At 38.8% G+C, this 20,893-nt stretch overlaps 1 protein-coding gene across 1 annotated transcript in view; it reads left to right on the top strand.

Moving 5' to 3' along the window:
* The window catches only part of LOC134535025 (apolipophorins), a 115,554-nt gene that overhangs the window by 46,115 nt on the left and 48,546 nt on the right, over positions 1 to 20,893 (top strand). The window contains exons 19-29 of the mRNA XM_063373857.1: positions 1,732 to 1,932; positions 4,168 to 4,242; positions 4,327 to 4,538; positions 6,411 to 6,540; positions 7,373 to 7,536; positions 9,127 to 9,332; positions 10,645 to 10,777; positions 12,554 to 12,801; positions 13,774 to 14,155; positions 16,467 to 16,763; positions 20,065 to 20,227. Of these exons, the coding sequence (XP_063229927.1) occupies positions 1,732 to 1,932; positions 4,168 to 4,242; positions 4,327 to 4,538; positions 6,411 to 6,540; positions 7,373 to 7,536; positions 9,127 to 9,332; positions 10,645 to 10,777; positions 12,554 to 12,801; positions 13,774 to 14,155; positions 16,467 to 16,763; positions 20,065 to 20,227 (2,211 nt within the window). The remainder of the gene's footprint in view (positions 1 to 1,731; positions 1,933 to 4,167; positions 4,243 to 4,326; positions 4,539 to 6,410; positions 6,541 to 7,372; positions 7,537 to 9,126; positions 9,333 to 10,644; positions 10,778 to 12,553; positions 12,802 to 13,773; positions 14,156 to 16,466; positions 16,764 to 20,064; positions 20,228 to 20,893) is intronic.

Genomic DNA, 20,893 nt, shown 5'->3' with positions numbered 1-20,893 from the left:
TGATGGTAACCAGTGGCAGATAAATGCACCCAAAAAAATATTAACACTTCATTTGCATGTATTGTTGCTAATAAATAATGGAATGTAGGTCCTGTGCAAAGCTTCGACTAGGCAAATCAATTAAAGCTCTTTTTAGTATTTGATTTCACTTCATCGGAAAATTTGCTATTCGTTTTGTTTGAAGCTTCAGTTGAGATGTAAAGCTCTGCATCTGATGTGAAGCTTCACATTGGTTGTATTGAAAACCTAAGATTCACTCATGAAAATATTTAGTTTTTTTATTTTGGTGTTGTATATGTTTTGCTTGAATAAAGTTGCTTACTTAAAAAAAAAAGAAGGCACTAGTTTTGATTTTATGAATGCTCAGTTTTAATAGGATGTATGGTTGTATTATAATTTTTTTGATTGATGTTATATATAAGGCCCAATTGGTTAATCATTTAATCAGTTAAAACATTACAAACTAAAAAATATATTTTGTTTTTACTTTAATTCAGTATTTTGTAAAATAAGTGTAATACAGTTTCATCGAGAACAGTATTTGCAATTCAATTTGACTTTGCGAATATTTAAAACCTTTATTTGATATTCGCTTAGCTTCCAAAAAACTAGTATTCACAAAGGCTTAATAGAATAATACGTAGATAAAAATATTATTTTGGTGGAATAAAAAATGTACTGATCATACATGTATAATGTAATTTATTCTAGAGATATCCCTGGGGATCAATGGGTAACAGAGCACCATCTTTGTTTCATAACATTTCAGGCCATAACAATGTTTTATTTAATAATATTAGAAATTTTCCTTTGTTAATGCAGAGATAACACACAAAGTTATTTTCTGAGATTAATAAAAAGTGTTTTCTGACAGTATTTTCACAGTAGCAGTCTTTCCCGAAATAGCCACTATTGATTTCAGACATTCTTCTTGCTTTTGTGTGTATTTTTTGCCAACTGTAAAATTTTATATGATTAAACAATTGTTATGACCCGATGTAAAAGCTATTAAATTCAAGATGAAAACTATCACTTCCCCTATCTCTCTCACACATCATGTTAATTATTCCTTTTTTTTTTTTTTGGCATTATTCTTTTAAAGGGCTACTCTAAAATTTTAACTTGATTACCTCTCTTGAATTTGTTGTTGTGCCACAAATAAATGTTCAACAGATATTCACTTAGTATATAATGTAATGGGTACAAAAAGGTGTGCAAGTCTTTGTAATCAGCATTACTTGTGCTCCTTTCTACACCAGTGAAATTACACTAAGTTGAGAATATTTGTGGCAGAAGAACAAATTTGGGGGGGGGGATTTTAGAAATGTGTTTAAAAAAAAAAAAGGATTGACGTGATGACGGGTTTGTGAGACCGAGCCCCTTGAAAGCTGTTTGCAACTTGTTCCGGATGAAACGATGCTTCCCGAAGGGGGAAAAAGCCGAGATGCCGTTGCCTGAGGCCGTTGCGCGCGGTTAGGAGGTTAGCTTCATGAGTTTTAATTTATTTGAAGTGAAACTTCTTTGCCAAGGGGGACCACAATTTTCGAGCGTTATCAAAATTCAGATCGCACGAGGGGGAACAGTCGGGTGCGTGGTGGGGGGAGCCGGTAGAGCAGGAGAGTACATCAGCGGCGTCAGCGGTCGACCGGGAAGACGACAGTGGTATGAGGAAGGAGGGTATGTAGCACAGCATGCTATATGCTGGTCTGTACGCGTGTGTGTGCCCGGCAGTGTACGAGGTGGACAACGCCCAGGAGTACAGCTGGAACGCCAAGCTGGTGCACGACCGGGACGAGTACTACGCGAGGGTGGGCGCCAAGCGGTCCGGCCCGGAGTCCCACCAGACCTACACCCCGCTGCTGGAGTACCGCACCCCGGGGGAGACGCACCAGCTGTCGGGCGGCCACACCGTCAAAGGGATCGGGTGCACAGGTGCGGTGGGCGTTTCCCAGGAGGGGCGTGGGGTCGTCACGATGCCCCAAGGGGGGAGCCTGATCGAGCTTCCAGATTTTTTTTTTAATGCCCGAGTTTACCCTGATATTGGTCTGATATCACGTGTGCTTATTGTTAATAGACAAAGTTATTGCAACGTGCACACATTTTTTTTGCACGCACAGTTGTTATTGCCACAGTAAAGTCGTCTTAATATTTATTTTTTATTTTCGATCGCAGGATTTGAAAAAAATTGTTGGCCCTTAATTTCTCTTGAAGTCCCCGGGTGGTACGGGACACCTCTGGGTTAACTGGAGAGAGTCGAAAAATTTAAAAAAAAATAATAGCTCCTTGAAAAACTTTTAACTCATTATTTAATATATATATATATGGAAAAGTTATATATATATATATATATATATATATATATATATATATATATATATATATATATATATATATATATATATATATATATATATATATATATATATATATATAACTTTTCCAAAAAAAATTGAACCATCCTTAAATCAAAGTTCAGGTGTGGACTGCAGTAGATTAATTTTTTTTTAGCTATCCAGTTTTCATTTTAGTTCTAGGCGGATTATGGTAAAGGGAAGGAGGGTGAACTATCTTCCTCATCCCCGTCCAGTAGGATTGCCTCTGGCACAGGTCGGGTGCAGATCTTCTTGTGCGACGCCGGCACGGGCGATGGGCGACTTTCGCGTCGAGCCGTGAGATTGACACTTTGCTGTACCTTGCATACTGCGTCATCAGGGCGACAATCAAGCCAAGAATGCCGTGGCAGCGCTCGCGAACGCCTGAGATTAATACTCAAAAGTGTTGGATTTTCATCTCAACTTCATGGAACTGATGAAACCTCTTGGTCTGGAGTTGGTTCATTGTTTTGGGAATGAAATTTTATAGCATCATGTGTAATTGAGCTTCATTGCCAAATACAACACAGCACATTGGTGGATCAGAAATTATCTTTTTTAACATTCCCAAAAAAATAATGAATATTTTAAAATACCATATCCAAATAATTGATCATATGATAGTGGTCTGTGAATATTCAAAAATATTTATTTATTATTCATGAATAATATGGAATTTTATATTTATGAATAATTGGATATTTATTTGAACATTTCAATTTGTATATATAATATATTTTTTAATTATTTGTTGCTCAATATTCATGTGGGACGCATTCCCGGGAAAAAAATTATTGGGAAAAAAAAGTAACGTGTATGAGACTAATGATTTATTGAGAAGTTTATATTAGTTTTTTGCATCATTATTCACATATTGTTTTCATATTTAAAAAATCTGTTATGATTTAAAATTATAAATAATACTCAATTTTAGGTATGTAATCAGTAATGTAAACAAAACATTTTCTAACTTAAAATTTTACTGTATGCCAATTTTTTTTTATTTTCCTCCATTTAGAATCTCTTTGTTATGATTCCATGTATAGTCAGCTCTTTTTATTTTACTGTATTTTGGATCAATTGTTCTTGAATTCCTAGGTGAAGTGGGAAAAAAAATTCCCTGTATGTTAAAATTTGATTCGAAAAAATATTCACCATTATTGTGATATTCTAGTCAAAATTATATTCGAATAAAAAAAAAAACAATAGCATTTGCAGAAGCCTATTATGTAATGTGCTTTTCGAGCTATGGTGACTAATCAAGAGCCAATAATGAAGTGTGTTGCCTCATTTATAGTCTTGCGTTAAAACCAAGGGCATCAACTATGAGCGATGAAAGAGTTGGACTTAAAAAGTAGACTTGATTGGAGTGTCTCGAGTAATTTTTATTTAATTTTGCAGACATCATTGAAATGCAATTGCTTTCATTGTTCTATTTGCGGTGCACGTGTTTTGATTTGGAATCTATAATCTTATTGTATTAAGCACTTATTAATGTTTGACTATGCTTACAAATTGATTTATTTGTGTAACTAAAATTTATTCCTAACTAAATAAGATCATCCTTTCGGCATAATCATGGTGTTATTAACTAGACACGTTCTTGTACTTAATAAGTAAGTACAGTACCTATAACTTTTTCCTGTAGATAGCAGTTACCTTAAGCAAGAAATTATTTAAAAAGGTAATAGGTTAACTAATTGTTAGATATGAATTTGTTTTCATTTGTTGGAGATTTTTACTAATATATACATAATATTATAATTGTAAATAATTGAAATTGTTGTTCTTGTAGGTTCTGTCATTGTGGACAAGACAGAAACTTCCCGAAAGTACACTTTGAAAGCAGTGACCATTCAGACTCCTCAAGGTAAGCACACTAAACTATTTAAAAAAATGTTTACGACTGATCAGCCGCCTGGTTTAACACAAGCTCGCGCTGTTCGTTGAACAGGCTCTCTGAGGGTGGATGGAACGCTGCTGAGACAGAAGAACCACTACGAAAGTGACCTGGAGATCACGAAAGATGACGACGTCATCAAGTACAAGAGCAAGTTCGCACACTCGTCTCCCGGGAGGTACACCATCGAAGCACAAGGACAGTCGAGGAAGTACCCAGATTGGGGCATCGACGTCAAGTGGGACTACAACCGAGAGAAAGATTCAGTAAGATACTTTGCCAGTAATTTTGTATCCTTAAGGACTTTTTTTGTTGTTAATAACTAGGGACAATTTCTGTGGTGAATTACGATGAAACCGAAATGACACTGAAAAGCATATCTATACACCATGTAACATCAAAATGCAAATTAATACACCAACAAAGCACCGAAATGCAATTTAAATCGTAAAACTCACTAGTATTTTCAATCAAAATTCAACTCTAATGACAAATACACAATCTTTTAAATAGTATATTCAATGAAAGTAATTTCTTTAGCATGAAGTTTGTACCACATTCTATGCTAAACAAATTGGAAAACGTGTATAGGTATATCTTTTTAATGTTGCAACTGTCATTAATTACCCATTTTTACATTACGACGTTAGTAAATTCTTCAAATAAATAAATAACTAATACATTTATTTTACTTGTTTCAAAAAGTTAGACATGCTTATTACAAATCATTATATTGTAAAAGTGCAACCTGTCAGTCCAATTTGACACTGTTTTGGAGGAATAAGTATCATGGAACATTTAAGTGTCATATTTGTTCAGTAATATGCTATCTTATTTAGTAAATAGAGTTCACAAAAAAATAAAATCAATAACACTGAAATCTCCTGTTTTAAAAAAGAAATTTGGCATGAAATTAGAACCATAACTTCTTGTCTCTATTAATAACATTTATTCAGAGTCAGGAAGTTAAATTTAAAGTTTTACTGCCTATTTTGGTAGCCAACATTAAAAAAAAATATAATATTTTGGCATTGGTTTTATTGGTTGTTTCAGATATAATTTAATTTAGAAGCAATTGAGAAGTTTGAAAAGCTTCCCAGAATGTTTTAATTGAATTGTTATAGAGTTTTCTATTTGTGCATGGAAAATTACTTCTACAATTTAACACCAGATAGAAAGACCGTTATTTATGTATCACACTGGCGGATCCAGAGGAGCGGAGTGTAGCGGCATGGCCCCCTCTCTCCTGACTCCTTATCATAGTTTACCAAACTTACTAATGTATTATTTTACTGCAGTGTGGTAGATAATAGGATGTTTTTGAACCACAAATAAATAATTGTAATGAATATTTTGCTTCTAAATGTGCTAGAATTGTATTAGATGATTTAATTTGGCCCTCCCGTGACCATCAATCTGGATCCGCCCTTGGTGTATCATGTGTATTGCTGTGTCTATTCAGCGAAAAATTTAAATTAAAATATTCTGCGGAATAGGGCTGAAGAGTTCTTCAACTATAATATATACTAGGTAACAACCGGTGACTTTACTTCAGCAAATTTCAGGATATTGTTAATTGTAATTAATAGAAAACATCTGTATGCAATCAGCTGATCAGGTAAAAAAAAAAGTGCTAAATAAAGTTTCTTTATTAATAAATCATTCAGTGTTAGAAAAAGATGTAGTTGATATATCAAAGCTTTTTATTTACTGCTTTATGGTTAATAGGAATAAAGAATTAGAGAAAAATTAAAAAAAAAAATTGTTGAAAAGACTTTTTGTATGGAAACACAAATTATGATATGAATATAATTATTTGGAGCATGTATGTTAATCCAGTATATGGGTTGCTTCTTTTTCACATGTTACCCAAATCCATTCAATATTAAAGACCTGAGTGAGTTACAAACATTCAAACATCGAAAATTTCACTTTTTTAATTACTAAGATGTCTATTTATACATCATATTTATCCGGCTCATAGTTCTAAGGTCATTGGAATTGTGGGGAAGAAATCGCCCTTGGCGTAATGTAAGGAACCATCCTAGCATCTCCGTAGGGCAGTTAAGAGGGAATGGTAGTTCAGGAGGGTCAGACTGCGGACTGCACCGAGGGTTGCTCTGCTCTTGTCGCGACAGCTGAAGAACAAGCTGGAGGTGGCCCACGGCAGGGACCTCAGGAGCGGCCAGTCCCGCATCACCCTGGAGCAGTCCGCCAAGTACAAGGTCGAGAGCTACCGCAGCTTCGACTTGGAGGGAGAGAACAAGCGTGAGTCGCTCCTCCGGCCTGCGCACATTGACCGTGCGACACTCTCTCGCCACTGGCTACACACATGAATTAAGTTAATGTTTTTTTTTTTTAGCCCATACCAGAACTGTGTTGGGAATTTAATGAAAAAATACCTAATAGATATACTTCAAAAGTTAAAAAAGTATGTTTGTAAGCCTAGTCCACAAACATTTTAATTAAACCGAAAAATTTCCTCGCAAGGAGCTTTTAAAAGTTTTCTACTTCTTAGAACATTCTTGGGAGTCCCACACTTATTAAAGTATGTTATTTTTGAGGTATAGTTTTTAAATGATGTTTGACTGTATAAAGATTTGTTTTGTTAGCAGTTATAAATTTTTTTTTGTGAAATCATGATATTTTATCAGATTCATCTAATTCTCACAAAGGAAAATGAAAGACTGTATCAGTTCAAATTTACTTTTTATTCAATAGCGTAGTGCTGGGTGCAAAGACTTCTTTAATAACATCTAAAGAACACAATGCCAGCTTTTTTCTGCGCCACCAAAAGGGTAAAATCTCTTAACGACCATCAATCGCTGCCACGGCTGGCCAATCTCCTCCTAGCACATGATGCATGCTTGAAACCCTGCATGATTCTGTGTATAGGCATCGGCCTGAGACGCACTTAAGAGTCTTCCCTAACCCAGACTCTTTCCAGAAGTTAGGAAAATAAATAAAAAAATTGGCCGTGTACACGTCACCAACCCTAACAGCCCCACAGAGCACAAGACCATGACGTCAGGCCCTTGTTTGATCCAGTCATCTCACCGCGTGAACTCTGTTTGGAGCAACGGTGGTGTTTGTCCCGCAGTGAAGTACCCGCTGCTCGGCCTCGACTTGGAGGTGAAGGCAGCGGCGACCCCCAAGACCCTGAGCTACGATGTGGAGCTGAAGTACGACTCCTACAAGCTGGGCTCCGAGCTCAACCTGAAGAGAGGGGCCAAGCAGCCCGGCGACCTAGAACTAGACCTCAGTGTGAGTGTCATGCTGTGCTTGCCACGATGGCAGTTTCCGTGGACGATTCCTCGGAAGCTTTCGTGGCCACCTGTATAGAAAGTCCTATGGAGGGTTTAGTGGTTTGCATGTCATTTTCACTAAAGTGTTTGTTCTCGGTCGTGTGTAGGTTTCTGATATGATGTTTGCAACACAGTGAAAAATTTAGCCAGTCAAATTCCATTTTGTGATGACCTTTCATCTCACTGAATGAAATGACATTCATTATGGATGTGTAAACACAGGGAAATTAAAGCAGAAATGGGCAGTGGCTATTAGTAAAGAACATGCCTGGAGTGATTTTGAGAAACTATGAAAAACTAAAATCGGGATGACTAGAACCTGTTGCGTGCACCAAGCTTTTCAAATCACTGTCCAAAGAGGAAAATGATAATTTCTTTTTTTAATTCACATTGATACTTGTTTTGTACCATCATTTTGCCAAACACTAACTTGGCAGAGTTCGTTGTTCTGGTTTCTGGGTTATGAATCCTGTGGATGACTTGGATGTGTGTTGTGGGCCCGGGCCCCCTTGGAATTAAGAATCCCCTCACTGAAAAGGCCCGCTTGTGCTTGCAAAATCGTGACTGTGAAACAGATTTGATAAACATAAATGTCAAAAACTGTGTTTCATGGAAACATTTCTTTATATTTAAAATGTTTTCTGCATATTGCATGCATATGTGGGCCAGAACACGGGCAGTATGAAACATACAAGCACCCATCCAGCGATGACTTGTGTCTGTTAAAACCCCACGTAGAAAACTCTTGGTTGCGTGGGCTCCCCTTGAGAATCCTACAGATTTGCGCCCCTGGCGGTCAATAGTTTGCATCGTGAGAAAACGTGTCTGAAATAAATCAGAGTTGCTGCCCATGCAGTGTACGAGTGCTAACTGACAGGCTAAAACTCTGTGCTCGCATCACACGTAAGAATCATCCTTGAAAATTTAAAAAGCAAAACAATAAATACAGTAAACTCCCTATTATCCGCAGGCGGATGATCTGCGGTGCGGATTACCCGCGGATTGCAGCACATATGTAAATCTGTATTTTATTACAAGCGAGCAAATTTGAACTCTACTGACGAGTGTACCGTGTGCAGTATACAGTAAAACGCCACAGGCCTTCTTGAAACTCACACAGTGTCTAATGAAGTCTCTGAGTACGTTCAGTACTGCATCCTTATTACGAAGCAAGTACCGAGCACTTTGATGTTTACATTACTGAAGTGTATTGTATGTTAATTATTCAGTAAAATAATATAATTTTTGCATCATTAAAAAGATTTTTACTGTTAATTGTAACTTTTACTGTACATAATTTTTTTTAGATTTTTAAGTTGAAATTAATGTTTCCTTTTTTGTTTCCCATTTTCGGCTGTTTTGCGGATTATCCGCCGATTTTAACTATCCGCGGTGGCCCTGCCACTTAATTTCGCGGATAATTGGGAGAGTACCGTATAAATTGACCACATTTTTTGCTGTTTTTACTTCGCCGGGAAGCTTAGACGTGTGACTATGTGGACGGAGACCTGTGGCTCGTGGCTGAGGTCGAGAATGCCGCGTGCGCCAGGTGGAGGCCGGCGACAGGAGCATCGAGCTGGACCTGAAGCGCGAGGTGACGGGCAAGGACCGGTCCAAGCTCACGGCCGAGCTGGAGATGAAGCCGGGCAAGAAGTACGAGCTCACCGCCGACCTGGTGCACGCCGTGAGGCATGACGACGTCAACCTCCACCAGACGTCCGTGCTCAAGGTGTCCGACCGCCCCGAGGACATCAGGTGGGTCCCCGAGGTGCCCCTGTGTCGGCGACACGCTCGCCGGTGCCTCTTGGGCGGAAGGCCGTCTGATCTTTGTTTTTCATCCCCTGCAGTGGTCCATGATAAAATATGAAAAATAAAGGAAAATAAAGACTGAGTAATAAACATGAAACCGTTACAAAGAGGTGTAAAATAAAAGAATTAAAAAATAAAAAACCTTGCCTTGCATTTTCGTAAACCAATAATTTTAAATCATAATCATTGATTATTTGTTAAATATGAAGCAGTTTGTGAATAATGTTGTGGTACTAATCTATGTTTCTCAATAAATCATCCCTCTTTGCCAAAATTGTTCACATTCCGTCTCAGACTGAGATTGAGATATCACAATCATTTTCAGTAGTTCATGTGTGCAAAGCTGCAGGTGATGCGACAGATGCTCGAACAGAGTACGGTCGTCGTCTGTGTAGCAAGAGAACACGGCAGAGCGCTGCCAGTGCCGCCAAGTTCGAAAGCCTCGTACATTTTACTTTTGTTTTGTGAATGTTTATGCAATTCTATTAGTAAAAAAAATTATTTGAAAAAAAAAAATTCATTTTGAAATATTGAATTGAATATAAAATTAATTTATAAATATTGAATACCAAATTATCAACCAATATTGAATATTTTCAGAGTTCTCATACACCCTTAATAACTGCTATATCGTAGGCTCTCGTGACCAGAGTTGACAACTACTTCTTGGTTCCCGAGTCGGGGTCCTGTCCGTTAAAGTGATGAATCGCCCGATGTTTCGGCAGGACATTTCGCAGCCATCTTTAAAGGCTACCGACCACCAAATGCCTAATTTTTATATAATAACATTGGTAAAAAAAAATTTTTAATGTGCATACACGTGCTGATTTATTTGTATTGTTCTCAGTAGTTTGACATGTTTAATTCAAATTATTATATTGTAAAAGTGCATCATGTAACAGTCAAAATGAAACTGTTTCGGTAAAGTAGGTATCATTGAACAAGTAAGTGTCTTATTTGATGAAAATGGTCCTATCTTTGTGAACAACCAAAGTTCACTATAAATTCAATATTTGTAAGTAATAAGTCAGTACCTCAATAAAATGCTTTGTAAAAAAAAGAATTTCAGTAGATGACCAAAAAGGATTTATTTGCATAAATTTTATGCATAGCACGATACACATTATGCCTTTGAATAATTAATAAACACAGTTTGTGAAAATTAACACACTGACTCCGAAATATCCTGTTTTGAAATTGAATTTGGCGTTGCGAGAATGACTGAAAGAGCCTCGCGGGGCCCCCGTGTCTCCCGCAGGATGATCTCCGGCCTGGTGGTGAACCGGAACGAGCTGGAGCTGCTGGCGGAGCTGAGCTACGGCCGGAAGCAGCACGTGGACATCATCTGGAAGCTGAACAAGGCCGCCGACAACCCGTCCGGCAACGTGAAGGTGCGACGCGGCCTCCCGTCCCCAGCGTCCGTCCCGCTCCCCGGAGACTTCCTCGTGCCAGAGTGCCGGCGCGTGGGACAGGTCACGCGGGAATAGTCACGACACCTATAAAAAAATACAATCACGTAATATTTTTTTTCCCATCGAAAAGCAACAGATAGGCTCCGTAATTATCACTACAGACCTTCAAGACAGAGTCCCAGTTTGACATCCACCGATCTGTCTTCTCTTGCAAGTGAAAATGGTACCCACTTTCACGATGACCATTATTGGCATGAGGCAGAGGAAATTTCCTTTTTCAGCAATCGTAAAATATATTAATTATTGAATAATTAAGAGTTTTCTTATTGGCCTTTTTATCAGGAATTTTTCATATTTTATTACATGAGAAAACTCATTTGCACATCCCACGGTCTGGCCTCTCTGCTGGAAGCCATGTCATGTGTTTTTTCCAGCAGAACGGTCTCATTCAGCTGATTTTCATTCCACCGGAGTCATATTACTGCTTAAATTATTAAATTTAAAGTATTAATTTGACATAGAATGTATTTAAATGCACTAGCAATGAAATATCAAACTCTGGCTGCATTTAAACTAAGACTTTATAAGTGCTGTGAAAATTTTTAACGTCAAAAACATGCCTCCTCTGGGTATGTGGTGACACACGTTTTTGACTGTTATACTGGCAAGTAAGAAGACTTCTGCAAATACTGTTATTATTTAATAAAATTATTTTGTTTTAAATATCTAATTATTCACAATTATCAAGTATTTTACAGGTCCAAATCAAAAACATAGTAAAATTCTTTTTGTTTTTCACATTTGACAGGTGTTCAAGAAAAGTTTATGAAAAAATACAGTAAAATGAAAAACAGAAAATTATATATGGAACCATAATAGAGTAGTGTAAAATACAAGAAAACAAAAAACCTGGCAATACATTTTCTTAAACCATGAAAATTGTTCACTTTATGAAACTGATTATATACCAACATTTAAGCAGAGTTGTTTCTATAATTTTTAATCATAATCATTTATTATCTATTACAGATGAAAAGCATATACATATGTACCATGTTGCACAAAATATCCAAATCTTTCAATAAACTTTTTTGGCTTCATTCATGTTACACTCTTCTCTTTGAAATTTTTTGTAAATGTGTTCTATTAGCGGTATCTAACAGTTACAAATCATAAAAAAAAATTAATTGATTTGAATTTTCGAATCGAGATTCACAAAAATATAAAATATTTTCAAAAACTGGTAGACACCTACAAGTAAGCGATTTATTCTTGGTAGGGCTGTTTCGATAACCAGTACTGGTTGGTATCTTCAAATATTTGCTCTGTTGGTAAGTTGATTGTAACAAACCCAAACCCTCTTTGCTGCTAGATCATGTGACAATAAACAGGTATTTTTAAAGTCATATATCTTAATAGTTGTCGTGTGTACTGGTTAACAATGAGTAAACATGAGAATGTGCTACCTAATAAATACGCGATATCAAGTGTTTCAGTGAGCTTGCTTGGATTTTTAGATTATTTATTTTACGTTATTAATGTATTCACCAAAACAATTTAAAAAAAAAAAAAATTTTTGTTTCAAATACTGATTTATAAAATGTGGTCAGCAGTTACAAATGTTGGATGTAGTAACAAGTATCGGAAATGGGGAAACAGAGCAGCCCTAAACCTCAAGGTCACAGTATGCGCGGTCCCTGTCCGTGGTAAAGGCGTGACTGGCTCACCCGGGGTGTTGTTGTTGACGGCCGGCAGGTGTACGTGAACGGGCTGGTGGACGCGAACGCCCAGTACAAGTACGTGCCCAACGGGAAGGTGGGCGCCACCCTCAACATCGACCTGCCGAAGCAGGGCCGCAAGATCAAGGGCACAGCCGACCTCACCATCACCGGCACCAACCACGTGGCCTCCCTGGACCTGTTCTGGGACATGGGGCGCGACCCCAGCCGCAAGCTGCACTTCTCCAGCGAGTCCGACATCAAGACCAACTCCGTCGACTCCAAGTACGTCCCGGGAGAGAGAGCTTGCTTGAAAGGCTGTGCGGGTTCCCTGAAATTTGGGAAACCTAAGGTTCAGGTTTTTTCCATCGGGCAGGAAAAAAAAAAATATTTCCCAAAATTTTTGTTGTTTCTTAGGGTTATTTAAGTCGAGGGTTTTTTATTGTTTAATGAGAGAGCCGGTGGCATAAAGAGCCGAGATAGTGGACGTGAAGGCTTTTTATAGAGTGAAGGCAATTGGACAGAACAAAGGAAGTTTTTTGTTTTGAATTCTGAAAGACAACTTTAAAACTTAGCATTTTTCCATCGGGCAGGAAAAAAAAAAAATTCGCAAAATTTTTTGTTGTTTCTTAGGGTTATTTAAGTCGAGGGTTTTTTATTGTTTAACGAGAGAGCCGGTGGTATAAAGAGCCGGCTTAGTGGACGTGAAGGCCTTTATAGAGTGAAGGCAATTGGACAGAACAAAGGAAGTTTTTGTTTTGAATTCTGAAAGACACCTTTAAAACTTGGCATTTTTCCATCGGGCAGGAAAAAAAAAAATATTTCCCAAAATTTTTTGTTGATTCTTAGGGTTATTTAAGTTGAGGTTTTTTTTTTATTGTTTAACGAGAGTCCCGGTGGTATAAAGAGCCGGTTTAGTGGACGTGAAGGCTTTTATAGATAGTTAAGGCAATTGGACGGAACAAAGGAAGTTTTTTGTTTTGAATTCTGAAAGACAACTTTAAAACTTGGCATTTTTCCATCGGGCAGGAAAAAAAATATTTTGCAAAAATTTTTGTTGTTTCTTAGGGTTATTTAAGTTGAAGGTTTTTTATTGTTTAGTGAAAGAGCCGGTTTAGTGGACGTGAAGGCTTTTATAGAGTGAAGGAAATCGGACGGAACAACGGAAGTTTTTGTTTTGAATTCTGAAAGACAACTTTAAAACTTGGCACTGGACACCGGGAAGCTGGGAAGGGGGCGCGCTCGTCTCTGTCGCAGGAACACGCTGGTGCTGCTCCAGGAGAAGATCACGCTGAACCTGAAGGGCTCGCTGGCGGGCCGGCTCGACAACGGCCGCCTCACGGGCGAGCTGGACCTCACCCTGCCGAAGGGCGAGCAGCTGCAGCTGCGGCTGGACCGCGACCTGAAGCGCTCCAAGGACCGCGTGGAGCTGGAGGCCAAGGGCGACGTGGTTCTGCTGGACGCCCAGGGGGCCAGCAACTCGCTGTCCATCGACGGCAAGCTCGAGACGGAGGCCAGGAACCTGCTGCTGGACGGCTACGTGCGGCTGGCGATCAAGACTGCCAAGGGCAAGGACGTGTCCGTGTACCTCAAGCTGAAGGACGTGCCGGATCGCGAGAAGCGCGGGATGGAGGCGCAGGTGGGCTACTTTCCTCCTTAGCGTTTGCTAAGGCAGGAAACTCCTACCTAACGAGAATCCCCTGAAAGGCAGGACAACGGTAATACACGGGAGTCTTAAGAGGTTTGCATAACTCCTAGGCCCCAGGGAACCCGGGGATTCACAAGGCAGAGTGGCACGATTGTTATCTCCTGCAGCAACTCTAAGAGAGTTGCCAAGGGAGATAGGTTTAAGTTTTTTTTCGCAAGATAAAAACCCACCCTATCTCCCTTGGCAACTGTTTTCGAGTCGCTGCAGGAGATAACAGCGTCATCAGTTTTCTGGTTTTACAATGTAATCGTTTCCAACCCATATATATATATCAAAAATATTCAAGGTGACACCTCATATTTTCTTGTTACCTGTTGTTTCTCCATAGTGATCTACTGATGTAATCATAATAGGCTGTTATTCCCAGATTTCTGGATTTACAATGTAATCGTTTCCAACCAAAACACATCAAAAATATACAAGGTGACACCCCATCTTTTCTAGTTACCTGTTCTTTCTCCATAGTGATCTACTGATGTAATCATAATAGGCTGTTATTCCCAGATTTCTGGATTTACAATGTAATCGTTTCCAACCAAAACACATCAAAAATATACAAGGTGACACCCCATCTTTTCTAGTTACCTGTTCATAGTTCCGTTGGCATATTTTACTAAAAATGGTTTCTGTAATTTGAGGCTATACTTTAAAGCTGTGTTTATTAATTATTCAAAGGCATAATGTGTATCGTTCTATGCATAAAATTTATGCATATAAATCCTTTTTGACATCTACCGAAATTATTTTTTTAGAAAACATTTTATTGAGGTACTTTCTTATTACCTACAAATATTGAATTATCTAGTGACGTGCACTTTGGTTGTTTACAAAACTTTTTGGTTTGATTTTGCACCGGTTAATGGATCAGGTAAAGAAATGTATCTGTAACTGAATATGTATCGGTTCTTGTCCACACGCCCATCACTAGTTCTCAATCATGTAAAAACTTTCCTTTCCTTTTTTCGTGGCTCCTTCGTGTTCAGGGTGTATACAGGTTGGGAATGTGCCCAAAGTACGGAAACCAAACGACTGGTCATGAATGTCACAAAAAATCCAACACATGATATTTTAACTAATTTTTGCAATAAACATTTAATGCTTTTTTTTCAGCTTAATAGTGTTTTAACTGTCACAAACTTCTACACTTTTACTAACAGTTATTGATATATTGTTTCACAAAATGTATTTTTTCACATTAATAAAGAATTAATCCGGTCTTATAGACTTACAGTAACCTGACTCACCATATATTCTTACCTTGCAGTTTGTTCAGGACACATATACATATATAATTAAAATATTATCGTATGTCAGTCACTTAAGACTTTTGAGCAAATCAGTTTGAATACATAGAAAAAATCACGCCTTCTTTGCTGCAGTTTTTCTCTTGTCTCACGGGCGAAAGGTGTATTTTTCGCAAATGAGATGAAAAAAAACCAGAGTGCTCTGTTTGCATTTTGCTTGAATGTGCATGTGTAGCAAACCACAACATTGACCACAGCAAAAGCGCTGCCACAAATGTTAAACTTGGCCCATGTGATCATTCTCTTCATTAGTTTTTGTGACAATGCTTCAGGATATTGCCATGACTATGATGCAGTCAAGATACGTTCATCCGGGATAATATAAACATCAAAATATAACCCAATTAAACCAATTGAGTCGTGAATTACTATAAAATAAACCTCCACCTTAATGTTTGCTAGCATATTTTGCTACAAATTTTTATAGATAAATTAAACTATTTGTTGCAAACTTACTATATATAATGCAGGGCTATGAAATGATAGACAACATTGTTCACTGTAACATTTACTGGGCACCATATCTCTGTGTGCACAGTCACGCGCAGAGCCTACAAGCACACTGTCCCGTCGTGAGCTCTGCCGCTCCCGCTTCACGGCACCCCTCTGTCCGCTACCCTTCAAAACCGGTTTCAATCCTCCCCTGCCATGACCCTCTCCTGCCAGTACAGTCTGTCCATCACCATTATTGATGCACAACATCAAACACCATTGAATTTTTTTATATAGTTTTAGACGGGGCCCAGTTGGAAGTTTCTTGGCTTTTGGGTATTAGCTGCGTCGAAGGCGAAGATCTCGCCTATGCTTCGGTCGATATCGCAGTCGCCATCCACAGGCGACTGCGAGGTCGACTGACGCGGCTGGAGCCCCCGGGCAGGTGTCGGGAAAGGCCCCGCGGTCCTCGCTAACGGCCGGTCTGGTCTGGTCGGTGGTTCCAGCTGGACGTGGACAGCTCGCAGCTGAAGCCCCTGAGGCTGGGGGCGAGCGCGGACGTGACGCAGAAGGAGGTGGTCTACAAGGCCCACGGCTCGTACGGCTCCGACCTGACGGCGACGGCGGCGGGGACCCTCGGCCTGGGCGAGGCCGGCCGGGTGCTGGTGAAGGACGAGGAGGGCGTGGCGGCCGTCGCGTTCACGCTCGACAACACCCTGGAGGTGCGGCTGCCCCTCGAGCGGGCTCGCACCTCCAAGCACGTCACCAAGCTGGACGTCGCCGTGGACAGGAAGTCCGCCAAGGTCAGCTTCGCACGGCTCTTGACGACGGGTGAAATTAAATCGCTTTGACTTTCTCGCATACATATCCCGCTGTTATAGCTGGAAGAAAAACCCTTGACTCGAATTTGCCCTGTAACAATCCTTTCCTTCTACGTTTTAGTACTGTAGAACCTGAATTTTACATTCCCCTAGATTAAACTGATGTTTTTGTTCCCTCCAAGCGCATCACCAAGTTTGACGTAGCCGTGGACAGCCTTGCACGGGTTCTAACGATGGGTGAAATTAAATTACTTTGTGACTTTCTCGCATACGTATCCCACTGATCTAGCTGGAAGATAAACCCGTACTCGAATTTGCCCCATAACAATCCTTCCTTCTACGATTTAGTACTGCAGAACCTCAATTTTACATTCCCCTAGATTAAACTGATATTTTTGTTCCCTCCAAGCACATCACCAAGTTGGGACGTAGCCGTGAACAGCCTTGCACGGCTCTTCCTAACGCTGGGTGAAATTAAATTACTTTGACTTTCTCGCATACATATCCTGCTGTTTTAGCTGGAAGAAAAACCTTGACTCGATTTTGCCCTATAACAATCCTTCCTTCTATGATTTAGTACTGTAGAACCTCAATTTTACATTCCCCTAGATTAAACTGATGTTTTTTTTCCTCGACTCAACCTCTGATCACAACGCATTTGTGTTCCTGTTATTTACACCACAAGTAATTGTGACACTCTCTAAATTACGTTATTCTTCTGCCGGTTTTTGGTTTTGATGTGTAACAGCTTAGCTCTCCACATACAGCATTTAGTGGAAGTAATTTTGTGAATGCGACAGATTTCAAGGAAGGGAAATGTGTAACAGGAATTAGGGAGAAGTGGTCTCACATTCCGCTTAGGCCATATTGTTAGATAAATCATTATTAATGAACTAGTTTTGACATCATGATTGAAGGGAACTGTGTTACCTTGATCATTCTGAACCGTCGGATTTGACTTATATCTTGGCTAAGCTGTGAAATGGATACCTGTGTGGTTAAACATAACTAATTTTAGTACGGTACATATTTTAATTTTTTATTTTTTATAGGTCACTTATTTATCAACACATAGCCTTATTGTTGCTTTTTTGCGCAGAATAACCCAAATATTATTCAAAAAAACTTTGTAGCAAGAAATGTAGAGTTTATTGTGTAGAGCTCAGCAAGTTGAACTTTACTAAGTGATTTATTTATGGTTATTTTAGGATGATGTGAAAGATTGTCAAAGTTGTTAATTTCTTACAGTTGTTTCATGGCTCTAAACAAAGGAAAATTGGTGACTATTGAGGGTGCATATTTTAAACTCAAAATAGAGTATACAGTTTGTCCATAAAAGAATATCTTAGTTTCAATGGTATATTATAACAGTTTAATTTATAGACTATTTATAACAAATCATACATCAAATTGAAGGTAAACTAACCTAGTTTTTCTTACAAATGTCAAATATGTGCACCTTTAGTTTTACAGCACACATCCAACGTAAAATTTGATTCTTTCCACACTTTGGTTATCTCGTCTCGAGTAATGGAAGCAATAGCCTCTTTGATTCTGTGTCTCAACTCTGGCAAATCATTAGGTAGTGCCGGAACATAGACACAATCTTTTATAATGGCCTAAAGGAAAAGAGAGCATGGTGTTATGTCAGGTGAACATCGAGGCCAGCGAAAAATAACTCTGTCGTCTCGACCATTACGACCAATCCAACGGTCAGTGTCTTCGACTCTCATGTAAAGAGATTCCGATGGGGGAGGGGCTCCATCCTGTCGTCAATTAAAGTTTACAGGTTCGCCCTCTACTGATTGGGGAAAGAGCCATTCTTTCGCTTTGCAAGCAAGACAACAACAAAGCAGTATTTGTGCATTTTTTATCTAAAACTGTTTGAGTTACTCTTTAATTGTGACCAGGGCCCCCACATGGCCGGTGCTACCGTTGCTACGGCAACGGGGCCCGCAAGTCTGGGGGGGGGGGAGGAGGCGTGAGTCTAGGAGCCCCGCGAAGGAAAGAAGAAACAAACTGAAACAAAAAAAGTAGATAATTTTAAAATAAATCATAGAAAACAATTAAACAATCAGGCCTAATTTTATTTACCGACGAAATATCACACCAGATTAATATGATTCGGAATATGCTGTGTGTAGGTACAGAACGTGTCTGAATCTACAACTGTGAGTAACAAAACCAACAACATCCGACGTGACACCATGTTACACTCATTTATTTGCCATTATTCAACATAAATTTACATTGACAATCTAAACACTGACTTAAAACTAGTTTCAATGTGTGTTTGAAAAATAATTGTGATTAAGGTTAAGAACTAATATAACTAAAACAATATACATAGAAACCAAAAATTTTTTAAAATCTTTTCAGTATAAAAATGGGGGGGGGGGGGGAGGGGGGGGATCTTCATGACCTCTAGCAACGGGGCCCACAGAATGATGTGGGGGGCCTGATTGTGACCTTGAACCAACACACTAGAACGCTTACAGTTGATACTATTAAATATTATAACTGAGACATTCTTTTAGGGACATACTGTATATTCTTTAATGAAACAATAAATACTAAGTGAATAGAATGGGTGAAGTAAAACAACAAATCTTAACAATTAGTGTGTAACTAAGTTTGCAAGTTGAACTCAATTGCTCTGCAAATTTAAATTTTCTTTGTACTGAACGTTAAAAAAAATTAATTTTATGCTTTATGTTTTCCTTTATTTTAATATTGATTATATTTTTTTAAGTGGTTTTGAAACACATGTAAAAGCTGCATTGTGGGTAAAAGACATAATTATTTAGTAGTAAGTAAAAGAGTGTATGTGTGGTGTCCACTTATCAGGAATGGATATAGAAAAATATATTAGTATTTTTTAATTGAACAAGAAACAATAATTGAGAATAATATGTATGATGTCATATGAAAAAAATAAAATAAACTGAGGAGTAGACAAACACAAGCAGCGTTACTAGAATTCCATGGCATTGCTGCTGCTGTATTTCTACCTCTCCCCTGCCATCTCCCCTTCCGACCATTAAAACTAGCACATTGCGTGCTATGCTAAGTACCTGTCCCCCCCTTTCTTGCTGTCTTCCCATTCGACCGCTAGTGATGCGCTGGAGTGGCATCGCCGCTTGTGCACTCACCTGGTCTACCGGTTCCCCCACCACGTGTACATTACCATCCCCCTCTTGCGATCGGAATTTTCGTAACGCTCAAATATTGTTGTATCCCTCCCTCAGCAAAAAAATATTAACATGAGAAGTTCTACTTGCAGATTGGCATTCGGGAAGAAGTGACTGTGAACGGAGACAAACATTACAAGCTGAACGCGAACCTGGACGCACAGCCAACCACTGCCAGCTCATTGGTCGAGATCAGCCTTCCCGAGGACAAGCCCCGCTCGATGGCCGCCACCTGGCACGTGAGCTCAGAGAATGGTGAGTCGCCGCTCCTATTATCAGTCAAGGACAACAAACTTGCCAAAAATGTTGTACACATGGCAGATGATGATGTATTCGGCTGTGACAAAATAAATTCCACCTTGTCCCCTTCTTTAAATTACACTGAACACTTAAAACTAAGTTTTTAAGATAATTGCTTATTTTATTTGCCCTGTTAGTGGTAGGTCCTTATTATTATTATTTTTTTAACGTAAAGTCTTTTCACAGTAAATCATATTCAAAGTAAAGTAAATTACATACTGTGTTTAAACTATATTTTATGAACTTTAAGCATTTTTCAGTATGTATTGACACCAAAATATTAATCATCCTCATTAATAACTATGGTATATATTAATATTTAATTTTTAGGCATGTAAAAATTAAACTTAATATCACATTTACTAGATGCCAACTTCGCTGCCATACTGGAGATAGGTAATTTTTTTTTAGTTCTGTTGGTGGTTGTCTTCAAAACCAATACCTATGTCTGCTGCTCTGATTTACCCTGTGGCCTGTATGCAGTTTCCGTTGGAAGTTGTCCCATTGATCCGTTCTAGGCCACCTCACGTAGCTTCTTGCCACAGATTTTAACCGTACAATCCCATCATCGCTTGCATGAAGCATTTTCAGGAGACTTACCCGTACCACGGTAGGTATGAC

Source organism: Bacillus rossius, chromosome 8 (genome assembly GCF_032445375.1).
Source record: "Bacillus rossius redtenbacheri isolate Brsri chromosome 8, Brsri_v3, whole genome shotgun sequence".
Classification (NCBI taxonomy): domain Eukaryota; kingdom Metazoa; phylum Arthropoda; class Insecta; order Phasmatodea; family Bacillidae; genus Bacillus; species Bacillus rossius.
Note: the sequence above shows the minus strand (reverse complement) of the source record. Positions and strands in the feature narration are given on the sequence as shown.